Here is a 27,198-nt window from a genome sequence, read left to right as displayed (position 1 = left end):
TAGGAGACAGGCAGGAGCACAGCCAGGGTGGGAATCCACAGGACTGGGCATTTTCCAGCTCCCGTGTCACATTTTTGGAGATTTATCCTGCTGCTCGAGATGGTTCCCAGGTGGATGGAAGGCTTGACTGGAAATTATCAGAAGCTGGGTTCATCCCAGTCCTGCCTCTGGCCTGGCGTACGACCCTGGCCATCCGCTCATATTCCCTGCCTGCAAACAGATGTGACAACCCACAGAGCACCTTGAGACCGGGGGCTGAAGGGATTTCTCAGGAACGAATGGGCATTATTAGCTTGCACAAGTAATTGCAGCAGCAGCACTGCTGAACTGCTGTGCAGTGCTGCATCTGGATCCTTAAACCCAGTCCTGAGGCTCCCGAAGTGATGCCTGCCCAAAGCACAACACTGCATGGCAATGGTGTTTTCCCAGGGTTTGGGGATGAACGACCAGAGCATGTTAGCTGAAGAAAACCCAAACCAACCACCACCTTCTGCCTCATGCTACAGGTACAGCATCTTGATGCTCGGAGGTGAGGTTCAAGAGCCGCGATGCCTACAGTCCATGGGCTGCCAATGACCGAAAACTGAGGGGTAAGGGCAAGAAAACAGGCTGAATGGCCATCGACAAATGCCTGTGGAGAATGGAGCTAAGGGGGAGTTTATTTCTCCTCCAGCAGAAGATTTTAACCAAGGCTAGGCTGTCCAAGATGACCGATGACCTTCAGCCCCAGCTTCCAGCCCTGCTTCCCACCTCGCTGCCTGCTGCCCCTGCCTCTGAGTGAACATTGTCACGGCTCTCGTGGTGATAGCACATCAGAGGGCAGTTTTTATATCCATCACTGGGCAAAACCGTACATGTGCCCCGAGGGGAAGTGAGTCACCCCAATACGTGTTCACGGTATGTGATTTCTGGCGTGCCCACTCCTTAGGTTTTGTAAGGCAATGCAACAACACGGGGGGAAAAGGAAGGGGGAGGAGGAGGGGAAGATTAAACGATGCTTTATCGGATCCTTCTAATGATTATAATTAAGCGGTATGCACAGAAAGAGAGGCAGAGAGAGCGGCTCTATCCAGATGGAGCACGAACCGCATTGCAGCCTGATCTGAACAATGTCACACCGGCCAAATTCACCTCACGGCGGTACCAGTAATGGGAACACCTGAGAAGAAAATGACAGAAGGATCTGGCCATATTTTAGGTTGTATATTATTTCCCAAGAGGAGGAAGAAAAACTGTGTAAAAAGAACTCTCCATTTGCAGAGCAAACCGCTCAGATGTTAGGAAATGCCATAATTAAGATTTCCTGTGCCATTTTATTTTGGTCCCCTTGTGCATACACATTACGATTGTCTCTAATTACATGTTCACATGCTATTTTTTCCTTTCAACGCACAGAATGGACTTTGCTCAGCTAACAAGGAGCTACTCAGAAGTATGTTTTTATTCTCCTATTCTTACAAGTAGGGCCCCAAGCCTTATTAAATGTGCAGGAATTCAAAACTTGCTCTGAAAACAGAGCAATCGATGCTTTGCTCAGCTTTCCCAGGGCATCAGACACTGTGATGGGAGAATGATTAGCAGGTACTAATTTGTTCACCCCACCCTGTGGGGCAGAGCAGGGCTGTGCCCACTAATTTAGGCTATGGAAGAGTTGTGGACACTGTTTTTGAGTGCCTGGTGGGCAGCAGAAGGTCTCATTCAGAGAGAGATGTTGGTCTAGAGGAAACAGACCCTGGAAGGTGCTTCCCTGGAGGCTGCAGCATGACAAGCCCCAGGGGAAAATTAAGGCTTAGGTGCACTCTGCATCCATGGATACATGCAGTGCCCATGGTTTGGGCAATATCAATGCCTTGATGTTATTGTACACATGCATAAATGCTTTAGCATGGACTTGTGGCTCTCAGGGATGAGTTTCCCCATTGCACACTCCCCACTTTGTATCTGTTGTACTCAACCACCAGCTCTCATGGAAGCACTGAGCCATGAAGGTATTCACAAAACACCGCAGCCCCCACGGGACTTTTTAAGCGCCTCATTCAACACAAATGGGGAGATGAGGAAAACTTACCAGTCCGTGCCTTCGGCTAAGTACCTGGGCTGGGGCCCCATGGGCTGTGGAGTTTGCAGTTGGTGGCTGAAGTCAAAGCTGGGGTGCAGGCGGTGGGGCTGAACGGACATGCGCTCCTGAGCCCGCCTGCGGGAGGAGGAGAACAGAAGAGAGTTAGCGATGGGTGGGCACGTGCCCACATCAGTAAACAATAGGAAAACCCAAAGATTTGGGCTCGCTAGCATGCGTCCAAGTCAGAAAAGCCCAGGCAGGTGTCAAGGATGACGGGAAGAGGAACCCAGAGCTATGCCATTTATTCTTGTTCACCACTGACATGACGCAGACCTCCACTTGCACCCCCTGAAGCATCCACATGTGCTCAGTTTACAGGAGCTGCTATTTGGTGGCAACAAGGAGAAAAAAATAAAGAGGAATCTAAACTTCTTCCTTATCAGCTTTTTGCCTTTCTCGCTGTTTTCTTTTTCTCCACAGTCATCCCCATAAACAACAGACAGGACGAAGCATCTTCCCGGTGCGGGTGTTATCCATCATCATGAGGAAGCGGCAGGTTGTCTCTTCTCCCTGTGCAGTCCATAAACTCCCGGGGAACCTCATTCATTACAGGATCACTCAGGAGTAACTGACAGCAGAATTTACTCTTGCTGGCCTTTGCCAACATTTCTGTGGGTGATGGACATGCCAGCTTGGGACCCAGCTTCTTCTGCTCCAGCTGCCCTTGTGAGCAGGGAGAGGTAAGTAGTAGGAAATACAGTGAGGTTTTTCTAGGGACTCAAGTTTCTTCCTGCAGTTTTTGTCCATTTGAACTACCCTCCGCTCAGGGGAAGAGCATGTGCTGCTTGGTCACCGACTGTGCTTGGAGAGATGCGAGGTGGATGCGCGAGCAGGCTCTGCATTACAGACTGAGAACCCACGCTCCCTGCTGAGTCCCCGTTCACCAAAGGAGCTATCACAAAGATAATCCACGGGAAAACACTGGACAAACATGTCAGGAAGCTGGGAGATAAAGAGACTTCACCTTTAGGGCACCCCCAGATTCCCGTTACCAGGACCTCGTGCCCAATGCCTGAAGGTTTCTGACAGCCTCCTGCAATGCAGCTGTGCAGGATGCCTTCAGGAGCAGGCTATGGGGCTGGGCGAGCGGCTCCTGCCCTCTCCCACACCACAGTCCCTCGTCTCTGACAACCTGTTTGCATATGTAACACTGCCAGCAGGTACTAAAGCAGTTTCTATGTGAAACTGTGCTCTATACTTTTGTTTGAATTCGGCTTATGACTAAGGGATAAACACTTGTATCATCAGTGCCTCAGCCTCGCACAGATTCGCTGCCCAATTATTAACTAATCGTTAAATCCACCTGAAATCCAGCTTATGCAAAACAAAAGCTGGATGAGAAGAATCTGCAATTTGCAGACGGAAAGGATACAGAAAGAAAGCATTTTCCGTCTGTAGCATGCTTTCCAAACGAAGCATTATCACAAAGACTCATCCTTTGGTTCCCGGTGCACGGGTACAGCCCACAAACAGCTTCCATATGCTTCCAAGAAAAGCACGCTGCTCCTACACGTTATCCGAACCCCTCTCTCAACAAACACTGACAGGATGAGGCTGGGCGGCCATTCCCACCTCTGCTGAGCTGCAGTAATTCTCGCTGCAGTCGCCGGCCCCATCTAAATTTAGTCTGTTTTTCCTGATTGAATGTGCTGTAGATCAATGGCTTCGTTATGCCTCACTTCACAGAGGTGGATCACAGGTGGGAAGCACACCTAGGTCCAGAGGAGGGGGTTCTGCACTTGCAACACCCGGTGGGGCATGTGGATCTCATCTCCTACTTGGTTTTGAGGCAGCAGCTCATGCATGCAGTTGCCCTCTCTCTGTGATGCAGGATAGGTTCGCTGCAACCCCAGGGTGTTATGCTGTGATTCCCCTACGAGTGGTGGCACTAGGTGGCCTTGGGACATGCTAGGTGAGCACGGCATGGATCCCCACAGGAAGGGTACACCCCCTGGTGCACCCTGCCCTGCAGCTCCTGGCGAATGCATTTGGGGCAAACTTAGGAAGGGAACTTAATGCTATCAGCAAGTTTTAACAGGGCTTTGCAGAAGCTGCTTTGCAAACCTGAGCCTAACAGCTTCCCAGCATCCCAGATGTGGGATGGCCCATCCCTGGAGGTGCTCAAGGCCAACCTGGACAGAGCTTTAGGCAACCTGGTCTGGTGGGAGATGTCTCTGCCCATGTCAGGGGGTCGGATGGACAATCTTTAGAAGTCCCTTCCAACCCAACTCAACCCAACCCAACCCATCCCAGCCCAACCCAACCCAACCCAACCCAACCCAACCCAACCCAACCCAACCCAACCCAACACGACCCAACCCAACCCATTCTGTTCCTCTGACTCCTTCAGACCACATCTGTGGAACATGAGCCCCCTTACCTGGGATGAGGCATGAGCCGGCGGTGCTGGGCCTCGAGGAGCTGCTGCTGGAGGAGGTATTGCTGGTGTAGCGCCTGAGGTAGGAAGGAGGGTCCGGCCACGTCTTGGAAGGGCAGGGCTGGCACTGGCGCCAGGGACTGGTGCAGGGGGCCGCTGTGCTGGTGCGCGGGGGCCATGTGGGGGGTCAGCCCCGGCTGGGGCTGCACCGCGTGAGACAGGGCGAAGTCGGCTGAGAGCTGAGGCTGGGGACCCAGGTGGAAGTGGCGGCAGGAGGTAGCATGGGGATGCTGAGACCTTTGAAAAGGAGCACCTGGAAGAGAAGAGCACAGCCGTCACCGGGGCCGGCGGTGGCCGAGGCACCCAGTTGCAGATCCAGAGGAATCTTTATGCAGACAGCTGTTTGTTTTTCTCCTCTGCCAAAAGGCAGGGGAAAAGAGCAGGTCAGCTAATGTCGATTGCTCAGGGAAGAAAATGTTGATTTTGACTAAGGGTTTTTTTTCCTCCAAAAAACATTGGAACCAAAACATGGGTTTGGGTTCAAAGTAGCTTTTTGGCTCTGAATGGAAGTGCATGCTGATGGAAAATTTCAGTTTGTTTTGGTTTGCCTGTCTTAAAGAGAAAAAAGGAGCAAATGAACAAAAGGCTCAACATTTTAGAGAAGGAAAAAATGCATTGTCTAAACTGTGTTTCTGCAGGTTAACAACCCACAGAACTTCTCAAAAGTTTCTGACTTTCCATGCATGCAAATCAAAGCATTTATTTGCCTGTCTAAAAAGGCATTTCTTTGCCTGTCTGAACCATAAAAAGGAATTGAAATAATCCCTGCCCTGAGAAAGTGTCTCTCATCGGCTGCAGGACATGGACGGGACACCTTCCTCCCCCGAGTGCAGGGGCTATGATTTCGGCTAATAGTTTTTTCTTTGCTCAGACCCCTTCCAGCAGCCCGGCCTCGTCAGGTAATGGAGAGTGGCTGCAGAAAACACAACACGAGCTGCTGTGAGATCAGCCGTGAGGCTGGTGGGGATGAGGAAGAAATGAGGTGTGAAAGATATCCTTGCTGGAGGCTTTTTGCAAACATCTGGCACTGGCTTTCATCTCCCTCAAGGTCCTTGCTTGGATGGGCCCGTGGCCCAGCCCGGCACGTTAAATCCTACATTCCCAGCGCAGTTCCAGGCACCACGGCAAAACTTTTGGCTCTTAAACTAAGGAGAGAAGCAGCTCAGCACTGAAGGATGAAACTCGAGAGAGGCCATTAGAGATGTCTCTTTGCTGGGTATCAGCCACAGGATAGGACACCGGCCTGTTTATGCACTTGTTTGAATGCCTCATTGTCCTTTTAGGAAGGAAACCCTTATAATTTTGTGAATCTTTGGGACTGGCACAAAATATCGAGGTGTAACAGCACCATGAGACACCGAGTGTCATCCCAAGACACAGGCCAGGTGTGCAGGTGATGCCTACTTGTCCCAGGTCCCTTTTGCTTCCATCTCCCTTCCACCCATGGGCTGGGCCAGGCCAGCACAGGAGTTGGGGGAGCCCCAAGCTCTTTCTGTTCACACCCTTATGGAAACAGAAGGTGCACAAAGCAAGCCAGATGCCAGCAGAAGAAAGAACCGGAGAGCATCTAGAAGAAATGAAAGGCTTGCAAAACAGTGCATAAGTAATTATACACAACGTCTCTTAAATGCAAACTCATCCTTCCTAGTGCCCCCCAGCAGCAGAGCTTCTGAAGATGATAATTTCTCATGCTGTCAGATAACAGCACGATTCAACTGCCCTGTTAATTAAAACCAGAGGAGGTGGGATCAGACCCACAGTTCCTGAATCGCAGAGCTACTAACCCCATCCAAGAGGTGTCTGTGTACCCTGTCCCCCAGTGCTGCAGGTTATTTTGGCTGCCCTAGGCCTGGCCCCAGTTCCCAGATAAAGGATAAATAATGAAATGGGGACCTGTGCTGCCCTGCCCATTGCTCCAGCTGGGCAACACCACAACCACGGTGAGATGCCTCCTAAATCTTGTGTTTGCTGGGCGCTGGCAGAGCCACTCACAGTGAATAGCTCAACTCTGCTTCTCCCAATGGAAAAGAGCTACTGCAAGTGATGGGAGACAGACTTAACACCTTCAGGACTTCGTGGGGCCTGAAGAAAAGGTGCAAGAGGAGGTTAAATCCCACTGCTCACCCGAACAGACCAGCCTGTGCCGCGGGGCAGCAGTTTGGTTGTAGGTCAGACAAAACACAAGGCAATGAAGCTGAGAGATATTTCACCACACGTTTACTGAGCCAAATTTTGCAGCACATAATAAAAGTAGAAAAAGCCAGTCTCTCATCCTTTGTGCTTCTGGCTTCTCTTGATGCCTGGTGCCACATTACCCAAGGATTTTCAGCCTTTTGTTGTGTCTGGGGAGACCTCAGTCTGACTTAGCAAAATGTCTACAGGGTCTTTGATGCCAGAGCCATGATGACCAGAGGGCACAGGGTGGGCAGATCATGCTGTCAGGGCTTTTGACCTGATTTTTTACTCCCATGCCGACAATCTTGGCAAAGGACTTGGTCATACCCTTCCCTGTGGTCCAGAAAGTCTCTGATGTTTGGGTGGGAGGGCATGCATGGCCCATACAGAGCCAACGTGACCTAAGGTAAAAGCCCTAGGTAGGGCTTTTTTGATATGATCTTTCTTATTTTAGGCACTAGTCAATGGAATTAACTATTTTTTAGTCATTTTTCCTGTCTCCACAGGTTCAATGATGTATTTAACTCCATAGGAAAAATACTATCCAGACCCAGACCATATGATTAAATAAACCCCACCAATTTGTCTTAACATAACTCACTATCTTGTGTTGTAGCTGTTCATTTCCTACAGTTAATCCAATTGCTGATGAGGATTTTGATGGCAAAGCAAAGTCTTCAGAGAATATTTCAGCAAAGCTGTGCTTATTAGCTGTCATCAAATCATGCAGCTGGCATAACTGAGCCAGCCTGCACAACAAAGCCAGTCGGTGCCAAACACGGCTCTGGTGGGCCCCAGAAAGCTTTGGGAAGCCAACAAGCGTGCAAAACAGAACATTTCATCCCTGTGCTATCTGTTGTCAAGTTTACCCTGTTCTGCTCATCATATCTAGCTGCGAGGGGGCATCTTGGAGACTTCTTTCCAAGGCCACAAGTTGATCTTGCACACACGAGGGCAACCCAGTGTCCCCCTGCTGACACCAGGTGAGCAGCACTGCTCCAGACAACCCACCGTGACCAACACCAGAGCCTGGCTCGCTGGCACTCACTCCAGGTCAGTGCCTATTAATGATTACTCACCAGCACATCTTCCTTCACTTTCCTGAGCCTCAGTTTGCTCCCAGGCCATATTTGCATTCTAACTTAAAATCATGGCCCGTAAAATGCCTCAAGAAAATTTGATTCGTGTCTTTAATCTGCTTTTTGTCTGGGCAGTAATGTCTGCCACAGCAGAGAGCAATCATTGACTGAAAACCGGTCCAGGCACCTCGCTTCACCTTCTGTTTCTATTCCCCGTGACAGAGGCAGGACCGATATTTCCATTTCTCAGTGAAGCCTCGAGGAATTTTCTACAGCAAAGGCGATGAGTTGGAAGCTGTGTCTATCAAGCTCCAGAGCCACCACCCGCATCCTCCATGAGCTGTTCCCCACTGCCTGTCCCAGTGGTGCTGCAGGAGGGCAACGTCCCTCTGCAGGGCAGAGACCATCTCCCCACAACCATGGGCTCAAGTTTTGGTCCTCATCCTACTGCAGGATTAGGTTCTCCATTGGGATGCTTTGACCTTGCAGGAAGAGGAGTTGGCCAGCTCTTGGGAGGTTTTTGATGACCTATTGCAAAGGCACCTAGCAGGTTCATCAGCCTCATTGGTCTTTGCCACTGAAAAGCGGAGGGGGGAAAAATAAAAAGAAAAGAAGACTTGGTTTTTGTTCTTTGGCTTCTTCCATCACACCCCAAAGCCAAGGCCAGCAGAGAGGGCCCACGGGGTGGGGAATCAGCACTTCTCCTGCTGCTGCCAAAACATGCGTGCAGACCAGCAGCCACCCCACCTGGTGGGGCTCACCTCCTTGGTGCTGTGGCCTCCAGAGGTGGTGCTGAGGACCCGGCACGGGGCTGGGTCTGCGACCACGGGAGCAAGCCCTGGAGCAGCGCCGTGGCCTAGGGAGGCCGGGCAGGAACAGGGGAGCACCACCAGGATGCATCTGATTTTACACAGCTGCTTTCTTTGGCACAAGTTAGTAGGTTCCTGAGAGTTAAAGAAGACGTACGTAATCTGGACTTCTATTCCTGGGCCTGCCCTGACCCTGATATTGATCTGTATTTCCCATCGCTGCACATCTCAGTGATGCCACAGCCCCTTTCCCTACCTGCACCCTGAAGACGATCTCAAACCAAAAACCGTGCCAGGAAGATCTCTCAGTAGCTATTTAGGAAGTGCTCACAGTGCTTCGTGGGAAGATGGCATTACAGGCAGCGGACTTAAATTTAGGAGTTATAAATCTGGTTTTGGAAACCCATCACGTCCTCACAGCTTCTTTCTCTCTTCCACACCTATTTTTTTTTCTCAGTTCTACAGTTATATTTATTGTTTCTATACATTATTTGAAGCAGCCTGGACCTTTTTTCATTAAAAGACATGCTGTGAATTCCTTGGCACTCTCTGGTGAACCCCTGCAAATGACAAGCTCATATATATTTTTACTGCTTGGTAGGTGACACCGAATCTCAGAAAGGTACCGGTCTGCTACAGGCTGCTTCTGTCCCTGGGGATCCTCCTTTGGCATCAGGCAGGATTTGACTGTGCATATGCACATGCGGATTTATCCAATGTTTCACCCCGTAAGGATGCAGGGATCCAAGTGCTCATTAAATGATGGCCCACCTTGGAGATGCAAAGCCCCTGGGTAATGCGTGGAGGGAGACAGAGGGTACTACAGCTTTCTAAAAACAAAAACAATGAACAAAACAAAAACAGAAAGCAGAACAATTTCCACTCCCTTTCCTCATGGCAGCAATATCTTTGGAGCAATGAGGACCGGGCAGGATCAGACCTGCAGCTCGCACTGGAGACGGGCATCTCGAGCAGACAGCTGCAGCCGCATTTGCAAGGAAAACAAAATCTGTCTGATGCGGTTAAGCTGCCGTGGTACATGCGAGTTGTTCCCCTGGGAAAGGCAACCTGGCCCTGCTCACCAAGCCACTAACAGCGGGTACACGCAGGGGCCGGGGGCGGTGGGCGGGCGGGGGGTGGCAGGGATGCTGGGGCTATTTATACATCCTCCTGGCTTTGCTCACCGACAAATTTTGCCACCACGGAAGATCTGCCCTTTGCAATCTGCCGAGATGAGGACCAGAGCCATGCCATCTCGGTCGTTTGGGGCTGATTAGAGACCTCCTGGGGAGGCAGATAACCCCCCCAAAACCAGAGCCAGGCTTTTAATAGCACCGCCACGGCGCCTGCACTTTGTTTCCCTGGACGTGCCTGCGGCTGTGCGTTCACAACCCCCATGCAGGGCAGCGTGGTCAGATGTTGCATCCGTCCCGACGGTTCATGGCCAGGAAAGGCTGAAATTGTGGGAGCAGCTTCGGGTTCACGTGGCCACGGGGCTCACACTGTGTTTACGAACAAGCTACAAACTGCCTGGCACCATGAATGGGTGCCGTCAGTCTTGTCCTAACACTTTGCAAATTTTTTGTGAATATAATCCTAATTAAAATGTCCAAACTGATAATGCATATGAAAATATACATAACATAACATAACATAACATAACATAACATAACATAACATAACATAAAAAATAATTTTAAAGCCTCCAGAACAAATCCACAGCATATTCAGCTGCATAAAGACGTAGTGTCCCTGCACAGAAGGGGATACCATGCCCTCTCCTCCAGGTGTAGGACACCAAACTGCTAGGAGAGGAGATCAGGGAGGGGAGGACAGACAAGGAGGAGGAGAGAACTGGAGAAGAGCTTATCAGATGGGAAGGAGTCTGTCCCGATTTCAGCACCTTCGCCAACAGCTTTGTCATTTTGTTTAGCAAATGGGAAGAGCTGTGCCAAAAATAATAGGCAGCCGGCTCAAACCCAGCCAGGGGCGCAGGCTGCGTCCCACACGTCTAGTGCCATGCTGAGCGTAGCAGACCACGGCACCAGCCCTGGTGAGCGTTAGTGATAGGTAAGGAGTGGTTTTGGTTGCTTTATGTGCTTGGCCGGGCTGTGCAGCACCAGGGACCAAGTCAGGATTGAGCCCTCGTGGTGGGCTCCACAATGGTCAACCATGGTTGATGTGATGGTTGATGATGGTTGATGGTCAAGCATGGTTGGGTTCTGGGTGGGAGCATCAGGTTTTGGGGTTGGTTCTGCTTTATCGTTGTGCCTCTCATGGTCTTGCGTATTTGGTTGGAAAGGGCAGCAAAGGGGTTAAGGGGAAAGGGGGTGAGATGGGCTGAAGAGGGCTCCTCATTGCCTTTTATTGGTTTGGTGGCTGCTGCCATCCTCCTTGCATCCCACCTCCCCGGACCTCCCTGCTGGCACAGCAAGGCACAGCTCACGTCATCCCCAAAACCACGGATCAGAGCAGACTCTCGTGCACGCACCCACTTCTCCCCCAGCCCTGTGGCTCTCCTGAGCCTCCACGTTACCCACAGAGCAATCCCCTCTCCTGCGGGAACCACGTGCAGCCCTGCTGGACCCCAAAAAGGCCAGGACGGGACTCCTTCCAGAGCCCGGGTTCAGCGTTCAGCAAACAATGTTTACAGCTCTGACAACCAGCACTTCTCAGCATGTTTCCATCAGGGATGAAAGGAAAGGCTGAACTGGTACTGAGCAGCCAGATGCAGCGAGAGCAGTGATGAGATACGGCCGGGCAGCCCAGACCCATACCTCTTCCTAGGATTTTTCTCCCTACAACACTTTTCCCCTAGCTTCAGGAGGGGAAAAAACTTCCATTGAAGATGCTGTTTTGCAGGAACATGTTGAATACAGCAATGTTTTCAGAGGAGGAAGGAGAAACACTTTGGTGGTGTTGCTACACTTGAAGTTGTCTTTTTGCTTTTGTACTTCACACTATGTTTTAATTATAGCTTTATTCTAATGCCTTGCGTTCAAGGGTGTATGCATGCTTTTTGGATCATCACACCAATAAAAAGCCAAAATGAGCTGAAAAAAAAAAAAATGTTTTCCTGAGATGTAATGGTCCTGATTTCACTCCATCTGGGTGTGAGGAAGGAGGGGGAGCATGGGGGGGAGCTAAGGGGCAGGGGGGGCTGCAGCACCTCCCAGCCTATTCTATGTTCCATACAGCAGGAAAGGCAAAGAGCAACAGAGTTTTTCCCAGGTTATTGGCAGGAACCTGGGCCCAATAATCTCTTCTCCAGGTTTTGGGCTGTTAGTCCAATTAACAAAATAAATAAATAAATAAAATTAAAAATGGAGGGGGACAGGAAGCACTTGGGACAACTGAGGCAAGAAACTTGCCTGCTCCTCCATGCTCACCTGTCAGGCTAATTCCATCTTTTCGGGGTACTAGGAAACTAACTCATCCTCGACTTAAAAAACAAATAAATAAAATCCTGACATGCCAGAGGTCTGCTACTCGGCTCTGCCTGCAGGGAGCGGCAGGTAAGATGATGCAGTGGGGAGCTCTTGAAGCAAGCCCTGTCTTCTGGGGTCTGGGGACGTGCAAGTTTTGGGGGCTTGTGTACACAGGAGCCCCCGCCGTGACGGGCAGCGATGTGCCGCTGCCAGCTGCTTGGAAAAGAAGATCCAACACTCGGGTTTATGATGTTTCTTTGCTTGCCATGTGGCCAAAGGGCTCCCCAGCCAGTGGAAGTGCCCAACACCCAATACACTTCGCTGCCCACAGCATCCCACCCCCCGACCTGCTCGCTCAATTAACCAAAAGGACTTTGCAGGTCAGACCATCGCCGTGCATCCTTTGGAGGGGTTGTGCCAGGGCCCGTTTGCACCCCCAGCACCGCAGCAGGAGCCAGAGCTGCACGGGTCAGGGCAGCTCGGCAGGTCCCTGAGCTGAGCTGGGTGAACACAGGGCTGGGAAACCCCCGGTCCTGCCCCACTACGCCCTGGCAATTCTTTTTTTATGCTCTGTGAATAAGAAATCTGGAGCTAAAATCAAAGATCCTGGAAGCCTGCTCCCTATTAAACTTAATATCCTGATTTTAGAGGCATGTGTCACCCTAGGAGAGAGAGCTGTGTTTAAAGCACGAACAAAACGTCAGTTTCTCAGCGCAGAAATCGCTCTTACTTTGCATTTCTGCAAGCGGTCCTGGCATGAGCTAATGCCTCCGAGTCCTGCTGTAATAACACAGAATGGAAAACTCTACCCAGACAGTGAGAAATATGTACTTCATGGGGAGAAATGTAAAGTCATCCGCCTAGGAAAAGCCAGACTGGTGCTGCACGCAGGGGGAACGACAAGCCCCTTCTGTGGGTGCCAGAAATGGGGAGGGGGCTTGGAGAGGGGCTCGCACCCAGCACCCCACAGGCAGCACCACAGCAGCCCCGAGTCTCTGCACTTGAGATGAAGGAGGAAAGAGGAAAAAATATGACTTAGGACAGCCTAAATGGTGCCTTGCATGGGTTGGTTCTGGCAAATAAGCCCAACAAAACCAGGACTGGCCCAGTACCTGCAGCCAAAATCCACTCGTTGGCACCTGGGCTGCTGAAACTGAGGCTGGATGGTTTCCTAAAGAGCATCCCCTGGCTCAGTCAGGGATTAATTTTGGGATGGAATGACGGAGTAGGTGACAACCGCTTTTGCTTACACCTTGAACATCCACCCGCTTGTGGATATTTTCCCCTCCCGCTGAAGTCAAAGGAGGCTGATTTCAAGGGACTTGCCTTCCAGCCATGGTGGGAACAGAAATCATGATTCTGGGAACAGAAATCATGTTCCTGCTTATTCCACCAAGAATATCCTTTCTCTGTAGCACACACAGAGCTTTAGAGAGAAATACACGATTTTACCAGTAAATGCAATACCAAGAGGAGGTGGCTTGGGATAAGGGATAATGTTAAGGCAGCATCCCAGTGGGATGCTGCAGGGACAGATCCACAGCACAGGCAGCCTCTGGTGTCCCCGCGATGGGCTTCCAAAATAGCCCAGGAGCATCGGACAGCCTGCACGGAGTTAAGACTGAGTCAACGTTCCTGTCATCAGCCTCGCTTCAGAGGGGCTCGTAACTCTCGATATTCGTGCTCTCGGGAGGCCAAAACTTGGCACAGAAGCAGACGGCCCAAATGCAGTTTTATTTGGTAATAAATAGCTTAAACCTCATAAGCCACTTCTATTTTTTTTTTTCCAGCTTAAGAATGTAAAATGGGAAATCAAAAATGCCTGGGATTTTTTTTCCCTGTGTTCAGAAAATTCTGAAAAAGCGGCTTATATTGAAAAATGGCAGGGCGCTGCTTTTTGCTTTTGTTTTTGTTTTTCAGATGCGCACGACCCACAGTGCTGTTTCTCAAAGGCCTGGCCTTTTCATCCCCAACCCTGCAGCGAGATCAATGTCCTTTGCACAGCTCAGCGCCAGCTTCGCAGCCAGGGCTCTCCGCTCGGCCGAGACCTCCAGGGGCGGCTGCAGCACGGGGGGGGTTCAACCTCCTGCACCTTCAGCCTGATGTTCAGGAAGAGCTGCCACACGGCGGAATTCCCCAAGCCCTTTCATCGATGTCAGTAACACGTTGGAGAAGGATTTCTGTTTTGATCGCGCCCCTGTGACGCCCCACTTCCCCGGTTATTGCACCCCAGCCCCACGTTTTTCACCACGCACCCGATGGGATTTTAGCACTTTCACATTCACTCCGCGCTCAGAGGTTGCCCTACAGCAACCGGCTACTTTCCAGCGGCCGAAAAGCCAAAGGGATGCTCCAAGCCCCTCAGCCCAAGGCTTGGCCAGGCTTCAGAAGTCCACCCCAGCTGGAGCGGAGGGAAATAGCAATGGTTTTGCTCAGGAGGTCAGCTCTGGATGTCGGAGGGTCCCCAGTGGGATGCTGGGCTGCTGCCCAGCTGGTGCCGTTATCTGAATGCTTCATTTTCTGTGGGGCTGGGATTTTTTGGAGGGGTATGGGAATGTTGTGCTGGCTCTGGGTCATGCAGCACAGACCGGGGAGGACTCCGCAGGTGTTACCTTAAGAAAAAGTCCTCTCCTTGGGGTGGGGACCCACTCCTCATCCCCTCTGAGCCACATTCCTGTTTGCTGGGGGGAGGTGGCCCTCCGTAGGGGAAGTTTCCCCCAAAACAGCCTCCCACCAGCTTCCCCTCTTCAAAGCCAGGCTTGTAACCCAACAGCACACAGAGAGCAGCCCCATGCAGTTACCCCACAGCTTGATGACCCCAAATCCTGGCAGACCCAGGGGAGAATTACTTGCAAGAGAGAGGGACCAGGAGACTGCTGGCTGGCAGCAGGGCCCGTAGCTCGTCCTTGCCCCGGAGGGGTTGGGAACCTCCTGGAGGTACTTCCAGCCACAACAGGGTATTCCCACCTCTCGTTCATGTAAGACATCTCATAAGGGTCTCTGGAGAAAGCACCAGCCGTGGTTCAAGGCTGGGAAAAGCCTCGCTACCACAGGAGGAGCCAGGGGCTCAAGCAGGCGGGGAGGGTGCACAGGGAGGAGCAGGGGGACCCCAGCAGCAAGGTCTGTGCCGTTCTTCGAGCAAAACGCAACCTCCAGCAGCCCACTCCCCATCAGACCATTCAGCCAGGTGAGGCAGAGCCAAACTGGGCATCGCAGGGTGGGAAATGGGTCCTGAGTGCTCGCACTGCACCAGCCTCCGTGGCGCTATGGGCACCCCGTGGGATGGAGAGCGCGGGGGGCCAGGGGAGCTGCTGGGAGAAGAAGGCACGTCCCGGGGGGGGAACAAGCCAAACCGTGTGGCCTCAAGTCACCTGAAGGGAGGGCTTCCAAGGGGCTGGCAGGCCAGTTTATCTCCCTTTACCAGTTTCTTCTAAAGCACTGCCTCCTCCCGCTGTGCGGCGCGGGAGCGAGCCGCCTGCCTGGCACCCGAGCTGACCTCCCGTTATGAGCTTTACTGATCCTGACAGTGGTTTTGCCAAGCCCGCTCAGACAGAAACATTTTTCCTCTCCCACGTGGATGTTGTTTTATTACATCCACCTCGGAAACCTGCGTGCTGCTGCTCAGCACAACCCGCAGGCACGGCGGGCAGGGGAGGGCCGTGCAGCCCTCAGCCCCGCTGGACCAGCTCACCCCCCAGGGGAAGCCAGTCAGCAGCACCAGGTTGCCACTGTTACCTCGTTTCCCAAAGCTTTTGAGAAACAAAGCAGGGACTGAGAGGGAATTCAGCCACTGGGGCCATGGGTGCTGCTCTTACGGCGGCGAAGAAATAAAAGGCAGAGGTTTCCAGTCTCATCCCATTGGAGCAGATTGCTCAGGTTATAGAATAACCTGTAAATCGTTGTTTATAGGGATGGTTAAGCGCCCCATAAACACCAACAGTGGTGATAACTGAAGTGTCAGTGGGGAGGAAGGGATGCAGCAGCATCCCTGGGGTTTCTGCCCTGCTGATGCTGCTCCTGCCGGCACGATGGGCACTTTTTAACCCATCCGATGCATCAACCCGCGTATTTTGGGGGACCATCCACTACCTGCCACATATGAGGTGAGATTTCCATCGTGCAGATGGGTTATTTCACGTTTGCAGACTATCTCATCCAGGCCGTTAGTGGCTTTGGTTGGTGTGAGATTCAGCAGCTCTCCAAACTCCTGGTCTTGTACCTCTGGCGGTGGTAGGAGGTCCCAGTGTCGGACACCAGGAGCTGGGTGTGGGGAGAACTGCTGAGCCCAGTTAGACCAGCCAGCAGTGGCAGCACAAGAGGCGAGGAATTAGCCGGGTAAATTAACACAGTGCTGTTAGGGAAGGTTGGTGGCCTGGGTGAGACACCTGCAGCCTTGATGAACTCTTTCCACAAGTCTAACCCCCGGTAAAACTGATGCTTTGATTCTGCTTTTCCCAGATAAAATCTGTGTTCAGTAAAGTGCCTGAACTGGCAACACGCAGGTCAGGTGAAGCCTTTAAAAAAAACAGATTTCCGAATAAATACAAGTTCTGGTGATGTGTCTGGTGGATATCCCAAAATGGCCACGCTGATCCAACCCAACATCAGATCATTGCCCGTAGACCGCTCCCACCTCTTCGCAGACCCAGAGGAGCAGTTAATAAACCTCAGACTGGCTCAAGCTTTCCTCCACGCCCAGAAATTCCTCTCTGAGCATGGCTGTCTGTCCATCGAAGCTACGGGAGGTGGAGCGGGAGCTGGGACGGGAGGCTGGCAGAGACAATGCTCCGCTTCGCAGCTGCTGATTAAACCGGGATGACGATGCTCGGCACAATGCCAAATTAATTAGCGCCGGCCGCACGATCTACAGGTCCCTTTCGGCTTCAAAAATTTTAGAATCTCCCAAATTCATTTTCACGTACCTCACCGGCCTGACATTTTCCCTTGAATTTGCTGTTCCTGAAGCTGTATCTCCCTTTGATAAGAGGCTTGTGCCATTTTTAGACACCGCGAGCTCGAACGCACGACAGGAAGAATTCAGAGCCTTTGCAGCTCTTGGCCTTTCGGAGGGGACGGGCTAATCTTTGGCTGATATTTAGCAGAGGCTTGCAGCGCGGCACACCACCTCCTGCTTGGTATTGCAATGACCTTTCGGCTCCGTTTGCGAGGCCGTCTGAAATCTGCTTGATTCCAGTTCCTCCGCAGGACCTTCGAGCAGATTTTTCGTGCTGTGGCAAATCGCAGCGCACCCAAAATTAGCCGATTCTGGGATTAAATAACACACGGAGGTGGCAAAGCACCTGCCCGGTGTGGTGTGTGCCAAGCTGGTTTATGGACCCTGTTCTACAGGGGGGACAGGAGAGGGGCAGAGGACAACCTGGCCTGGGAGGCAGAGGTGGTGGTGGTGGAGCTGGGGCCGAGTGTCTCCGATGAGAAGGTGCTCGTACAACCACAGGTCCCTGCCATGCCACCTCCTTCCCCACTTGAGCGAGGACCAAAGCCACCTTTTCCCCTATGGCTGGCCAAGGTCTCCTACACCACCCATGTTTGCGTTTAGGGATGTCATCCCGGCCGCGCTAACACTGGTTTGGGTGTTACCATGGTTAGTAAGAGAAACCAAAGAAGAGCAGCAGGGCTGGGTTTATACCTTTAGCAGCCCGGATGCCCCTTTTTGCTTTACACACCCCCTTTGTCTCAGCCTCAGGCAGTTTTCTGCCCTGCAAGCCACACAGACGTGTGCCCAGGAACGGGAAGAGTTACCCCAGGAGCAGCTGGGTCGGCCCTGGGAGGGGGCAGTGGACTTACAGACCACGAGAGCTCGATTCCGCCTACGTGTATCGCTCCTGCATCTCAGGGGGTGAAGGCCCGTCCGTCCCAAAGCATCTTGGAGCACCTTCTACGGCGTCAGTCCTGGCTGTTCAGGAAGCCTTTAGGAATTTGTAACTCGGCCTTTTCAGCTGGCACTGTGCCACCCTAGAGCCTCCTCCTGGCTCCAGCAAGACATCTCCCTCTGCTGTAGACCGAGGCGGGAGGGGGGGGACCAAAAAAAAAAACTACACCTTTTCTAGCCCCACATGCGACCTCCAAGCCCCGAGGATTTTTACTGATTGCCAAATTTAATTTATTTTGCTGTCTTCTCGGGGTGGCGGCTTCGCGGAGCTGGGCCAGCGTTGTTTCCATTACAGCCTGACGGTGTTCAGAGAAGCTTCAAATTAAATCTCAGTCACACATTAAGGTCAGGCAGCTCGGCTCCGTTGGGGTGGCAAGGCTCAGCCCCCATGTAATGGATGCTGCCCGCGCCTCTTAATGATACCGGCGGAGGGACCGGGCAGCGCCCGCGCACGGCGATTGGCACCCCGCTGACACCGGGACCACACAATTGATTTAAAAAGTCCATTCATCTTCTGCAAACCACAGCTTAGGTTTTTCTGACCTGTGACAAATCAGCACGAGCCTCGGTTGAAAGACAGAGCCAAGAGAGGAAGAAAAATAGAAACACCAGAAAAAAAAAAAAGAAAAGAAAAAGCAAGAAATAGATTTCAGCAGGGTTGTTCTGTTTCAATTTCTGCCCCTCGCTTTATGAGCAAAGTTAAAGGGTTTTCCACCCCACTGTTAGATTTCTGCTTGCCACAGAGAGGGCAGAGGGGATTTAAAGATGCTCCAGGTTCCTCCCTGTTGCTGGACTCATGGGATTTGGGTCTGGATGTGCCCACCGCAGTCAGACCTATAGGTTGCTGTTCTCCACCTGCTTTTCACAGACCAGCAGACACCAAAATTGGTGCCCTCTTGGGCTGGATGAGAATATCAGTCATTTGTGATACCCAGTGTCTCAGCAGCTGTGTGCCCAACGCCATCATTTCAAAGACATTTTGTGAGTGATCGGGGTGGGGGAGAAGAGGAGGTGGGGAAGAGGAGGAAAGGGGGCCTTGGGGCAGTACGACAGCATGGAAAGTCTGGGTTGCAGGCTGGAAGCCGTCACGTTGTCACTGCCGAGGCATTTTGGAGGTTTACAATAGCTCTTTTACCCCGTAAAACTCGTCCTTCCTAAAGCAAAACTTTTATTCCACTTGAGTACAAATAAGAGTTAAATATAGGCAGATCAGCTTAATAGCGTAGTTATGCCCATTAAAGTGACTGTAAAACTAACATCAAGGCATTTCGCATTAATTCCCTCTCAGTGGCTCCAGATCTGATTTACTCGGACAAAAATCCCCTGCTATGGAGAGGAGGCCACAAGGCTCCGCATCAGTCGGACTCGAAAAGCCAAGATCTGTCGGCCACACGAGGAAAGCGAACCGATTGATCAGCGCGGCTGGGTAAGGAAGTCACACGGTTGCTGCCGGCAGCTGGGTTTTCCCCAGATCATTATTTTTAAGAAGATTTCATAGAGGAGATGTGGCCTGAGTCACTCTTCCAGCTGCTGTAATAGGTGATAATGGGAAAACGCGTGGCCTCGGATTAAAACAAAATAAGGTTAAATTCATTCTTTAAAGAAAAGTCTCTCTCCTCTGCCTTTCCTCAGCAAGGAGCACGGAGAGGAGGGTGAAAACCAGACATCCGCTTTTCCCCATCCCCGTTTGCCTTTCCCCAGGAACTTTATCCACCACCAAGCAGACTCATCCACGCTTTCCCCGTTCCCCAAATTTTACACCTGGTGGTCTGTGTGTTGTACAGGGAGAGGCAGGAAGGCGGGCAACCAAAAGCATTCACTCAACCTTAGGGAAGGCCAGAGGGTCCCACGGAGCTGGGCTCAGCCTGACGTGCCCGCGTACCCATTGCCCACCCAACCCACACGCGATGCTTGGGCAGATGTGGCTGTGGGAGTGGATCCCCATGGGGATTCCCCTTGTTTGGACTCCGGTGCCAAGCAGAAAGAAGGTGTCCTACGTTGAGTTTTATGGTGGGGAGAGAGGAGGGCTCAGTTTTGCCCTCTGGAAGGTGGGAACTGGGGGAAACAGTCGCTTTTCCATTGTGCTTTTAATCGTTTGGTTTGGGGAAGATGCCCCAGGTGCAAACTGCACCCCTGCCCATCCGTCCTCCCCGGGAGTGCTAGCCCAGGAGCAGGTACCACCGAGGTGCTGTCAGCTCCATCCTTGCACGTATCCCAGCCTTGGCTGGGCAAGACCCTGCCCCAAGCAGGAGGCTGGAGACCTCCAGAGGTCCCTTCCCAAATTAATTTCTCAGCAGCTCTGTCAGCTGGCGGAAGATGCTCTAGCAAAAGCACAAAGTGCCCACAGCAGCACGACGGGGCAGCTGGGTGTGCGACCCCCCCATTACAGCCCCCAAAGCACCGACAGCATGGAAGAGTCTCCTCTTCCTTGGCTGCAAGGGGTGTGCTTGTGAATGCACTCCCATGCACGGAGCACAGCACTTCTGCATCATGAGCAGTGAAGATTTCACTTAAAGACTGGAATAAAAATAGCACTAGGTGTGCATTTTCCATTTATACCATCAGTTTGCTGCGTACCTGAACCTTTAGGGAAGGCAGGAATAGATTATACGTTTTTTTCTTTTTTTTTTTTTTTTTTTAATGGTGCTAACTGCTGAATCCCAGAGAAGACTTCTGCCTGACTTGAAATAATAGGGCATGAGTGATACCAACCCACGTAATGTCCGGTGGTTGGTGGTTCTGGCAGATATCAAACAGAAGAGAGAAAAGCAGTGATTATAATGGTGCATTTCAGACCCAGCCCAGCTCTGGGGAAAAATACCAGCCGCTCAAGCCACAAACCCTGTTGACTCCGCAGAGGTCCCAGTAACAAATAAAAAGGAATTAAAGTTGGGACCTGAACTTTTAAGTTTATGTTAATGAAAGCCCGGTGTTGCTAGGACATTGCCGAGCTGCATGCTGCATTTCTAAAATTTCTCTCGCGCTCTTTGAGAAAGATAAACCACAACGCACAAAACCCCGTTCCTCCACTTGGAAGCATTTTGACCAAGCAAATCAACCCGAGCCCCACGAGGAGGTGCTGGCGGGCTCAGAAGTCACCCACGATTTGGCAGGTCTGCAAACCTCCAGCCCGGAGAGGAGACCACGCACGGGGTTTTCCCCAGCCCCCAGTGCCCTCGTGCAGAAATCTCGACTTCTGACACTTTTACAGAGGGATCGTTCTGGTTTTCAGGGTAACGACACAAGCTGTACAGATGGAAAACCTCCTCCCAGGGCCCCTGGGTTCAGGTCATTTGCTCTCCTGCTCTGACAGTGTATATGGGTTTCTGCTCTGCGATTTGGAGAGCCACACAGCAGTGCAGCCCCCACTGGCACTAACCTGCGCACAGCTGTAAAGGCAGGGATGCCCTCGTACTACGGATGCAGCTCGGGCAGAGCCTCATTTTCTCAGTGAAGGGCTGTGACTAACTCATCTGAGCTGCCCAGTCCTTCAGAGCAGCTTTGGACGAGTTTCCATTTCGCTTCGTTTTGTGGAAACACAGCGGTGGCTGCCCCATCCCCTGCCCAGCCTGGACATGGTGGAGACCCACGGTTCTCCAAGCCACACCAGGGCTCAGCCAAATCCTCTCCCACAGCCGCAAGACTTCCAGGATTTCTGAGCCCTGGCAAGAGCGTGAAAGTCCCCTTCCATGCTGGGAAGGCATCCTGCGTGTGGACACACAGGGAAAGCAAGTCCTGCGCCTTCAGGGCTGCGCCACGGCCAACCCAGACCCCAGGGAGACGCGGGGAGCAGCCCCCCGAGGCAGGCATGAGTAGGAACAAAGCACCTTTTCATTAGCCTTTTGGTGCCTGGACCTTGGCAAACAATTTGCATTTTCATGTTACTGTTGTGTTCTGGGCTTTTATCCCCCTCTCCCTTTTTTTTTTTTTTTTTTTTTTTTTTTTTTTTAAAATCACAAAGTCTCATTATATTTGTTGGCTTTCTCCAAGCTCCAGCTCCCTGGCGTGATGCGGGAGTGCGTGCGTCACGGCATCGCTAGGAACAGACTTGGGCTTTACGCTGGAAAAAAAAAAAAAAAAAAAAAAGAAAAGAAAAGCAACCAGGAGCTGGGTCTATTCAGAGAGGAGCATTATTTCGGGGTGCCACCTCTGCACACCCACCCCGCTCACCCAACTTACCTCCGGCGGGCTGCCTTCGGAGAGGACTCCCCAGGGTCCTCTGCAGCGGTGGCAGCTCCCGGTGGGGTTATTGTTGGGTGCCCTGGCACTTCTCTCCTCCCTGTCACCATCCCTTGCAGGAGGGACTCACCACGAGTCTGAGGCTCTTTGGCTCTTGTGCTGGCCTGGATGTCACCACCAGGGATGCCCACCTCCCACCAAGGGATGTTGCTGGTGAGTTCGGTTTCTGCAAAGCGTTTCCACCCCTACGTTTCCCCATTTTGAATTGCAGGGTGTTGGGAAGGGGCCCTCACTGCCTCCCTGCTCCCCTCGCTGAGACCAAAAACCTGTGACCAACAACGCCAGCGTGCCGAAGCCAGGAGGTGGGGGAGAGGCGAGGCACCAGCACCCCCTGTTCGACGTGGTGAAAGAGCAGCGGTGCTTTTGCAAAATTATTTTATAGAAAGCACCTGTCCAAACCTCCCCCCCTCTAAAAGCAGCATTTTCTAGCAGAAGTGCCCAACATGCCCACGCTTTAAGTCTGGCACTGCGGTTACGAGCAAGCCCCCAACATCCCCGTGCTCCCAGCACCAGCTATCGCAGCATCCACCGCACCTCCCGAGGCTGGGGCTGGAGGACAGCAGCCTCTGCGAGCACCGTCTCCCCATCCCGTCAGCCCATACAGGGCTCCCCAGGAGGTTCCCCATCTCCTGGACATGCTGTGACAGCAGAGCCTTGCCCTCCCCTCCACCCACACTTCAGCATCCTCGAGTGCTCGAGCACCTTCGGTCCCTGAGGCAAGGGGAGGAAGGAGCAAGTCAGAAAAACCCGCCACATCCAGAGGGAAAAGTGTGGCAGGTATTTAAAAAAACGTGCTGGGAAAGGAAAGAGGCGAAGGCGAGGGAGCGGCGTGAGGGTAATACCGCCAGCAGTGCTGGCCGGGACGGCTGCACTGGCACGGGACAGCCGGGACGCAGGGGAGAGGAGCTCTGGCGGTGTGGGTTTGGCTCCCGGCCTGCCCGGTCCAAATCCCCGCACTAACCAATGCTAACGAGCACTTCTGGCCTTAGATCTGGGACCAGCCTCACGCAAGCACTTGCTGAGAGCCTCAGATGTGTCTCTGCAGACAGACAGAGGATGTTCTTTACGGCGGGTCACGCTGGGCACCTAGCAAACATACTTTGGCTTCCCGAACAGACCCCGGCCCTGCTCAGGAGGAACCTCTTTCTGGCCAAGGAACGATTTACTTTGCCCCCTTCCCCTTGGTCCACGTCCCATTTTTCTAAGCTTGTAACTGCCTCCTGGAAACGTTGTCCTGCCCCGGGACACCCCTGCACCCTACAGGAGAAGCACCTGGGTGGCATCACGGGGCGTTAAAGCGCTTTCTGCTGGCTACGTAACACCCGATTCCTGCGCAAGCCGATGTCACCACACGGTTTCACAAGCACGGGCACGCAGGGGACTGGGGCAGCCCATCGCTGACCACCTCCTGCTTTCCAAGCGAGTACTGAACGCTGAACCCATCTCTCCGACGCGCGAGAGATTACAGTGAGGTGAAGTGTTGCTGTATGAAAACCCCTCCCGAAGGACTGCAATGCAATGGTTTTATTCCCTGCTTCCAGGCGATGCTGTTTTATTCCTTGCTGTAAGACACTTCACTTCTGTGGCCCGTCTCATCTCAGCTCAAACAAAACATTTAAAAGCCCTTTTCCTGTCATTTTTCTGAAAAAAAAAAATCTAAAAGGATATAAAGCCAGGAAAATAAGTGTTCAGCCAGTGGACCGGAAAATCATCATCATCACCAAAACCAGACCTGCTGTCACATAGCACCCACTGGGACTCGACACCCCTCACCCGGGGGGCAGCCCCCATGCGATACGCCTCTCCCTGCACTGCCGGTGAGCTGCTGGTGTTCAGCTCACACCTCCACGGAGCAACCTCAGGGCCAAAAATCCAGCCCCCAGCAGTGAATTTAACGCAGGAAGGAGCCAAAGAGCTGAGACTGGGCAAGGACGGGTGTTGGGCGTGCTGCTGCTTTACTAAGAGCAGAGAGCTCTTCTGTTGGTCGCCCTTCGTCCCTTGCAGATTTTGGGTTGAGGGGCTCTGTGCCCCCTTGTCCCCCGTCCTCCAGTTGCCTCCTGCCCACCCAGGCTGTCCCATGCTGCCATTTCCCACCCGAGCCAGTGATCAAAAAGCCCCACACCAGGTTTGTTGTGGCCGCAGGGCTCTTCCCAGAGAACACAATACACCATTATCTCCCGTTAACGCAGAAGTTCCCATTCAGGTCAATGAGGGCTGAGCAAAACCAGCCTGCACGGCTATAATTGGGGTGCTGAGCTCGGGTCGCACGCGTGCAGACCCAGCACCTCCTCTGTCTGGTCCTTTTCTCATAGGATTGCAAGCAACTGAGAAAATAACTATTAAAAAACGTGTTCTTTGGGCTCGTTCGTCCAAGCCCGCTCATGTCATGCTGTTTCTGTGCAGAAAGCTGCTTCGTTCCTTATCTCGGCCCCTGGAGATCTGTGGGACACCACAAATAATGATTGGACAAGATAAGGGTTTCCCAACGTGCCAGCTCCTAGCATCTAAAATGCCTCATCACAATGGCCCCGAACAGACCAGTGCCGGGGGATGCTGTATCTCATCGATTTCCAGTCCAAAACCCTGCTCTCTTCCAGATGCTTTGAGCAAAATTTGCATTTTTCCCCCCATTCTCACACCCCAAGACGCCCATCTCCAAACCCTACCAACACCCCCACACCCCACCGGTAGGAGCAGAGACCAAAGACGCCTGATTTTGGCCACGCAAATCTTAATCCTCTCCCAGTCCCTTCCAGCTCCGAGCACGGAGGGAGCTTCTTAATTCCAATTAGCTGCTGCTGCAGTAAAGCACCCCTCCGGGGCGGCGAGCTGTCAGGATCCGTCCCCTCGGGGCTGACCACAGCAGCATGATGCCAACAGGCCGGTGATTCACAGCGCTGCAGAGTTTGGGGGAAATGTAGCACCATTCATGATCGAGAAACGCTCTTGTTTTCGGCTAAATATATAGAATAATCACTCATCCCCCGAGCAGCAGATGCAAATTATACATAGTATTAGCCTCAGATGCCAGCCGCTGTCGTGCCGGTGCGGAGTGAAGCCGCTTCCCAAGGCTCCGCAAGCCCCTTAATCTGCCTTTTGACGTCAAGTGACAAATTTCTTGCCGGGGATCATTAATGGGATGACTAATGAAAGCTGATAAGTGCATTTATAAATGAAATTAAGGTATTAATATTAAAGGCCAGGCTAGAAGAAAGAGAAATGTGGATTCAGCAACAACAACAACAAGAAGCGTGGCAATGGGCACGGGATTTACAGCTCCCTTCCCACCGGGCACGTTGCAGACGTGGCATCTGCCACCCGGGGGACACGGAAGGTGCCAGGCTCCATGGACACCTCTCCTCGAGCACCAGCATCTCCAGTACCTTCAGATACCGCCTGAGGCTTAAAAAGCTCCTCCCTGGGCTCCTTTGCTCAAATTTGCCAGCAAACGTCAGACGATTTTTGAAAACGTGCCGATAGTCTTGCAAAGATTGCCAAACTCACATGAAAACAAAACAATTAGGCTGGGGCCAGTTTGCCGCCAATTGTTTTTTAACACCTGAAACTAGATTCTCATCTTACTCATCCCACTAAAATCCCAAGCAACTGTTGTAAAGGCCGAGGGGTAATTTTGGATTTATGCACGTATCAGCACGTTCAGACCTTTAAAGCCAGGTCCCGTGTCCTAGCAGCTTCGCCACCAACCCAACACTCGTTTCCAGCTCCAGCTTCTCCTCGCTGAGGTCTGGGGCTCACAGCTGAGCCTGTTCAAGTCTCAGCTCCCACCGGCTGCCAACAAATGGTCTGAATGGAGCAGAGAAACGTCCCCCGATGTCCCAAGGGCACAGACGAAGGGGATCCCATCCAACCCTGCAGGGTTGCACAAGAATGGGCACCACCCCACCAGCAAAACAAACAAGCAAACAAACAAAACCAGGAGAAAACCTTTTTTCTGTAGATGCCCAGCTTATAAGCAGGAATATCATGGGAACAGGTTGGGGTGCTCACGAGTGGTGGCTCCTAACACATCCAGAGCTCCCAAAACCACCCGGATCCCTTTGGATATATGCGTGTTTGAGCTCGCAGTGCAACGGAGGAAGAGCTGGAGGCCCCCAGAAGGTGGATGAGGAAGCCCAGAGAACCCCACGGGAGGAGCCCAGCACGGGGAGCTGCCACGGCACGGCAAAAGCAAGGGGCACTCTGTTTCTGGATGTCTTTTGGAGATTCCCCAAGCCTGGAGAAGATGAGAGCAGTTTTTTGGAGCAGCTCCTAACTCAAAGCCAGCCTTTGGTGCCTGGACACCAGAGCCACCATCAGCCTTGTCCAGCTCCAAGAGTCCTCGAGGGCCCTTCAAAGAAATGCCATGTCCCAGAAGAAACCATTGCCTGTTTTTCTCCACTTTCAGGGAAATGCCTGCTCCTTGCACCGTTCGTGGAAGAGAGACACACGATAACAGCTCCACAGCATCACCGGAGCCCTCCAAGGAAAATGAGCAACGGGCAGCGGCACCATCAGAGCTGATAGTCCCCAAAACCATCACCCCGAGGTGAGCTATCCCCAGAAGCAATAAATTCAAAGGAGGCTTTTGCTAGACTGCAGGGTCCCTGCTCGGTGCCTTCTGAACTGTTCAGAGCAGTTTCTTTGAAGCAGAGAAGAAAACCCCCGGCTTTGGTTAGGTCGCAGAGGGAGAAACGTTTGCCAAAACCCATCTGAAACCAAAGCTGCCGGCCAAGCTCATCACCTGAAATCAACGTGTACTGGTGCCAAGCATTGCAGGGCTGATGGTCCTTTGTAAGGGAAGATGCTCTCCTCTCCCTGAAATGACGGATTTCATCTCTTTTGAGTGGTCTTCTGCACAGGGGTACCCAGATCTCCCCCGCACCCACTCCTCGGGTGTCACCTCCAGGCAGGGAGGAGGACAGGGACACGGTGGCAGAGCCATCACCTCCAACTTCTCCTTCGGGGGAGACCTCCTCCAGAAAGCACCAGGATTTTTGTGCACGCTGGCACATGCAAAGTTGT

General features: G+C 52.3%; 1 protein-coding gene across 3 annotated transcripts in view; it reads right to left on the bottom strand.

Annotated features, from left to right (window-relative positions):
- Nucleotides 1-27,198, bottom strand: part of ARK2C (arkadia (RNF111) C-terminal like ring finger ubiquitin ligase 2C) — a 42,453-nt gene that overhangs the window by 10,085 nt on the left and 5,170 nt on the right. For all 3 annotated transcript variants that reach the window (XM_083816419.1, XM_083816420.1, XM_083816421.1), the window contains exons 2-3: nucleotides 4,500-4,809; nucleotides 2,069-2,194 (exon numbers count right to left, since the gene is read on the bottom strand). In XM_083816419.1, the coding sequence (XP_083672545.1) occupies nucleotides 2,069-2,194; nucleotides 4,500-4,809 (436 nt within the window). The remainder of the gene's footprint in view (nucleotides 1-2,068; nucleotides 2,195-4,499; nucleotides 4,810-27,198) is intronic.

This window comes from Anser anser (genome assembly GCF_964211835.1).
Source record: "Anser anser genome assembly, chromosome: Z".
In the NCBI taxonomy this organism is placed as follows: domain Eukaryota; kingdom Metazoa; phylum Chordata; class Aves; order Anseriformes; family Anatidae; genus Anser; species Anser anser.
Note: the sequence above shows the minus strand (reverse complement) of the source record. Positions and strands in the feature narration are given on the sequence as shown.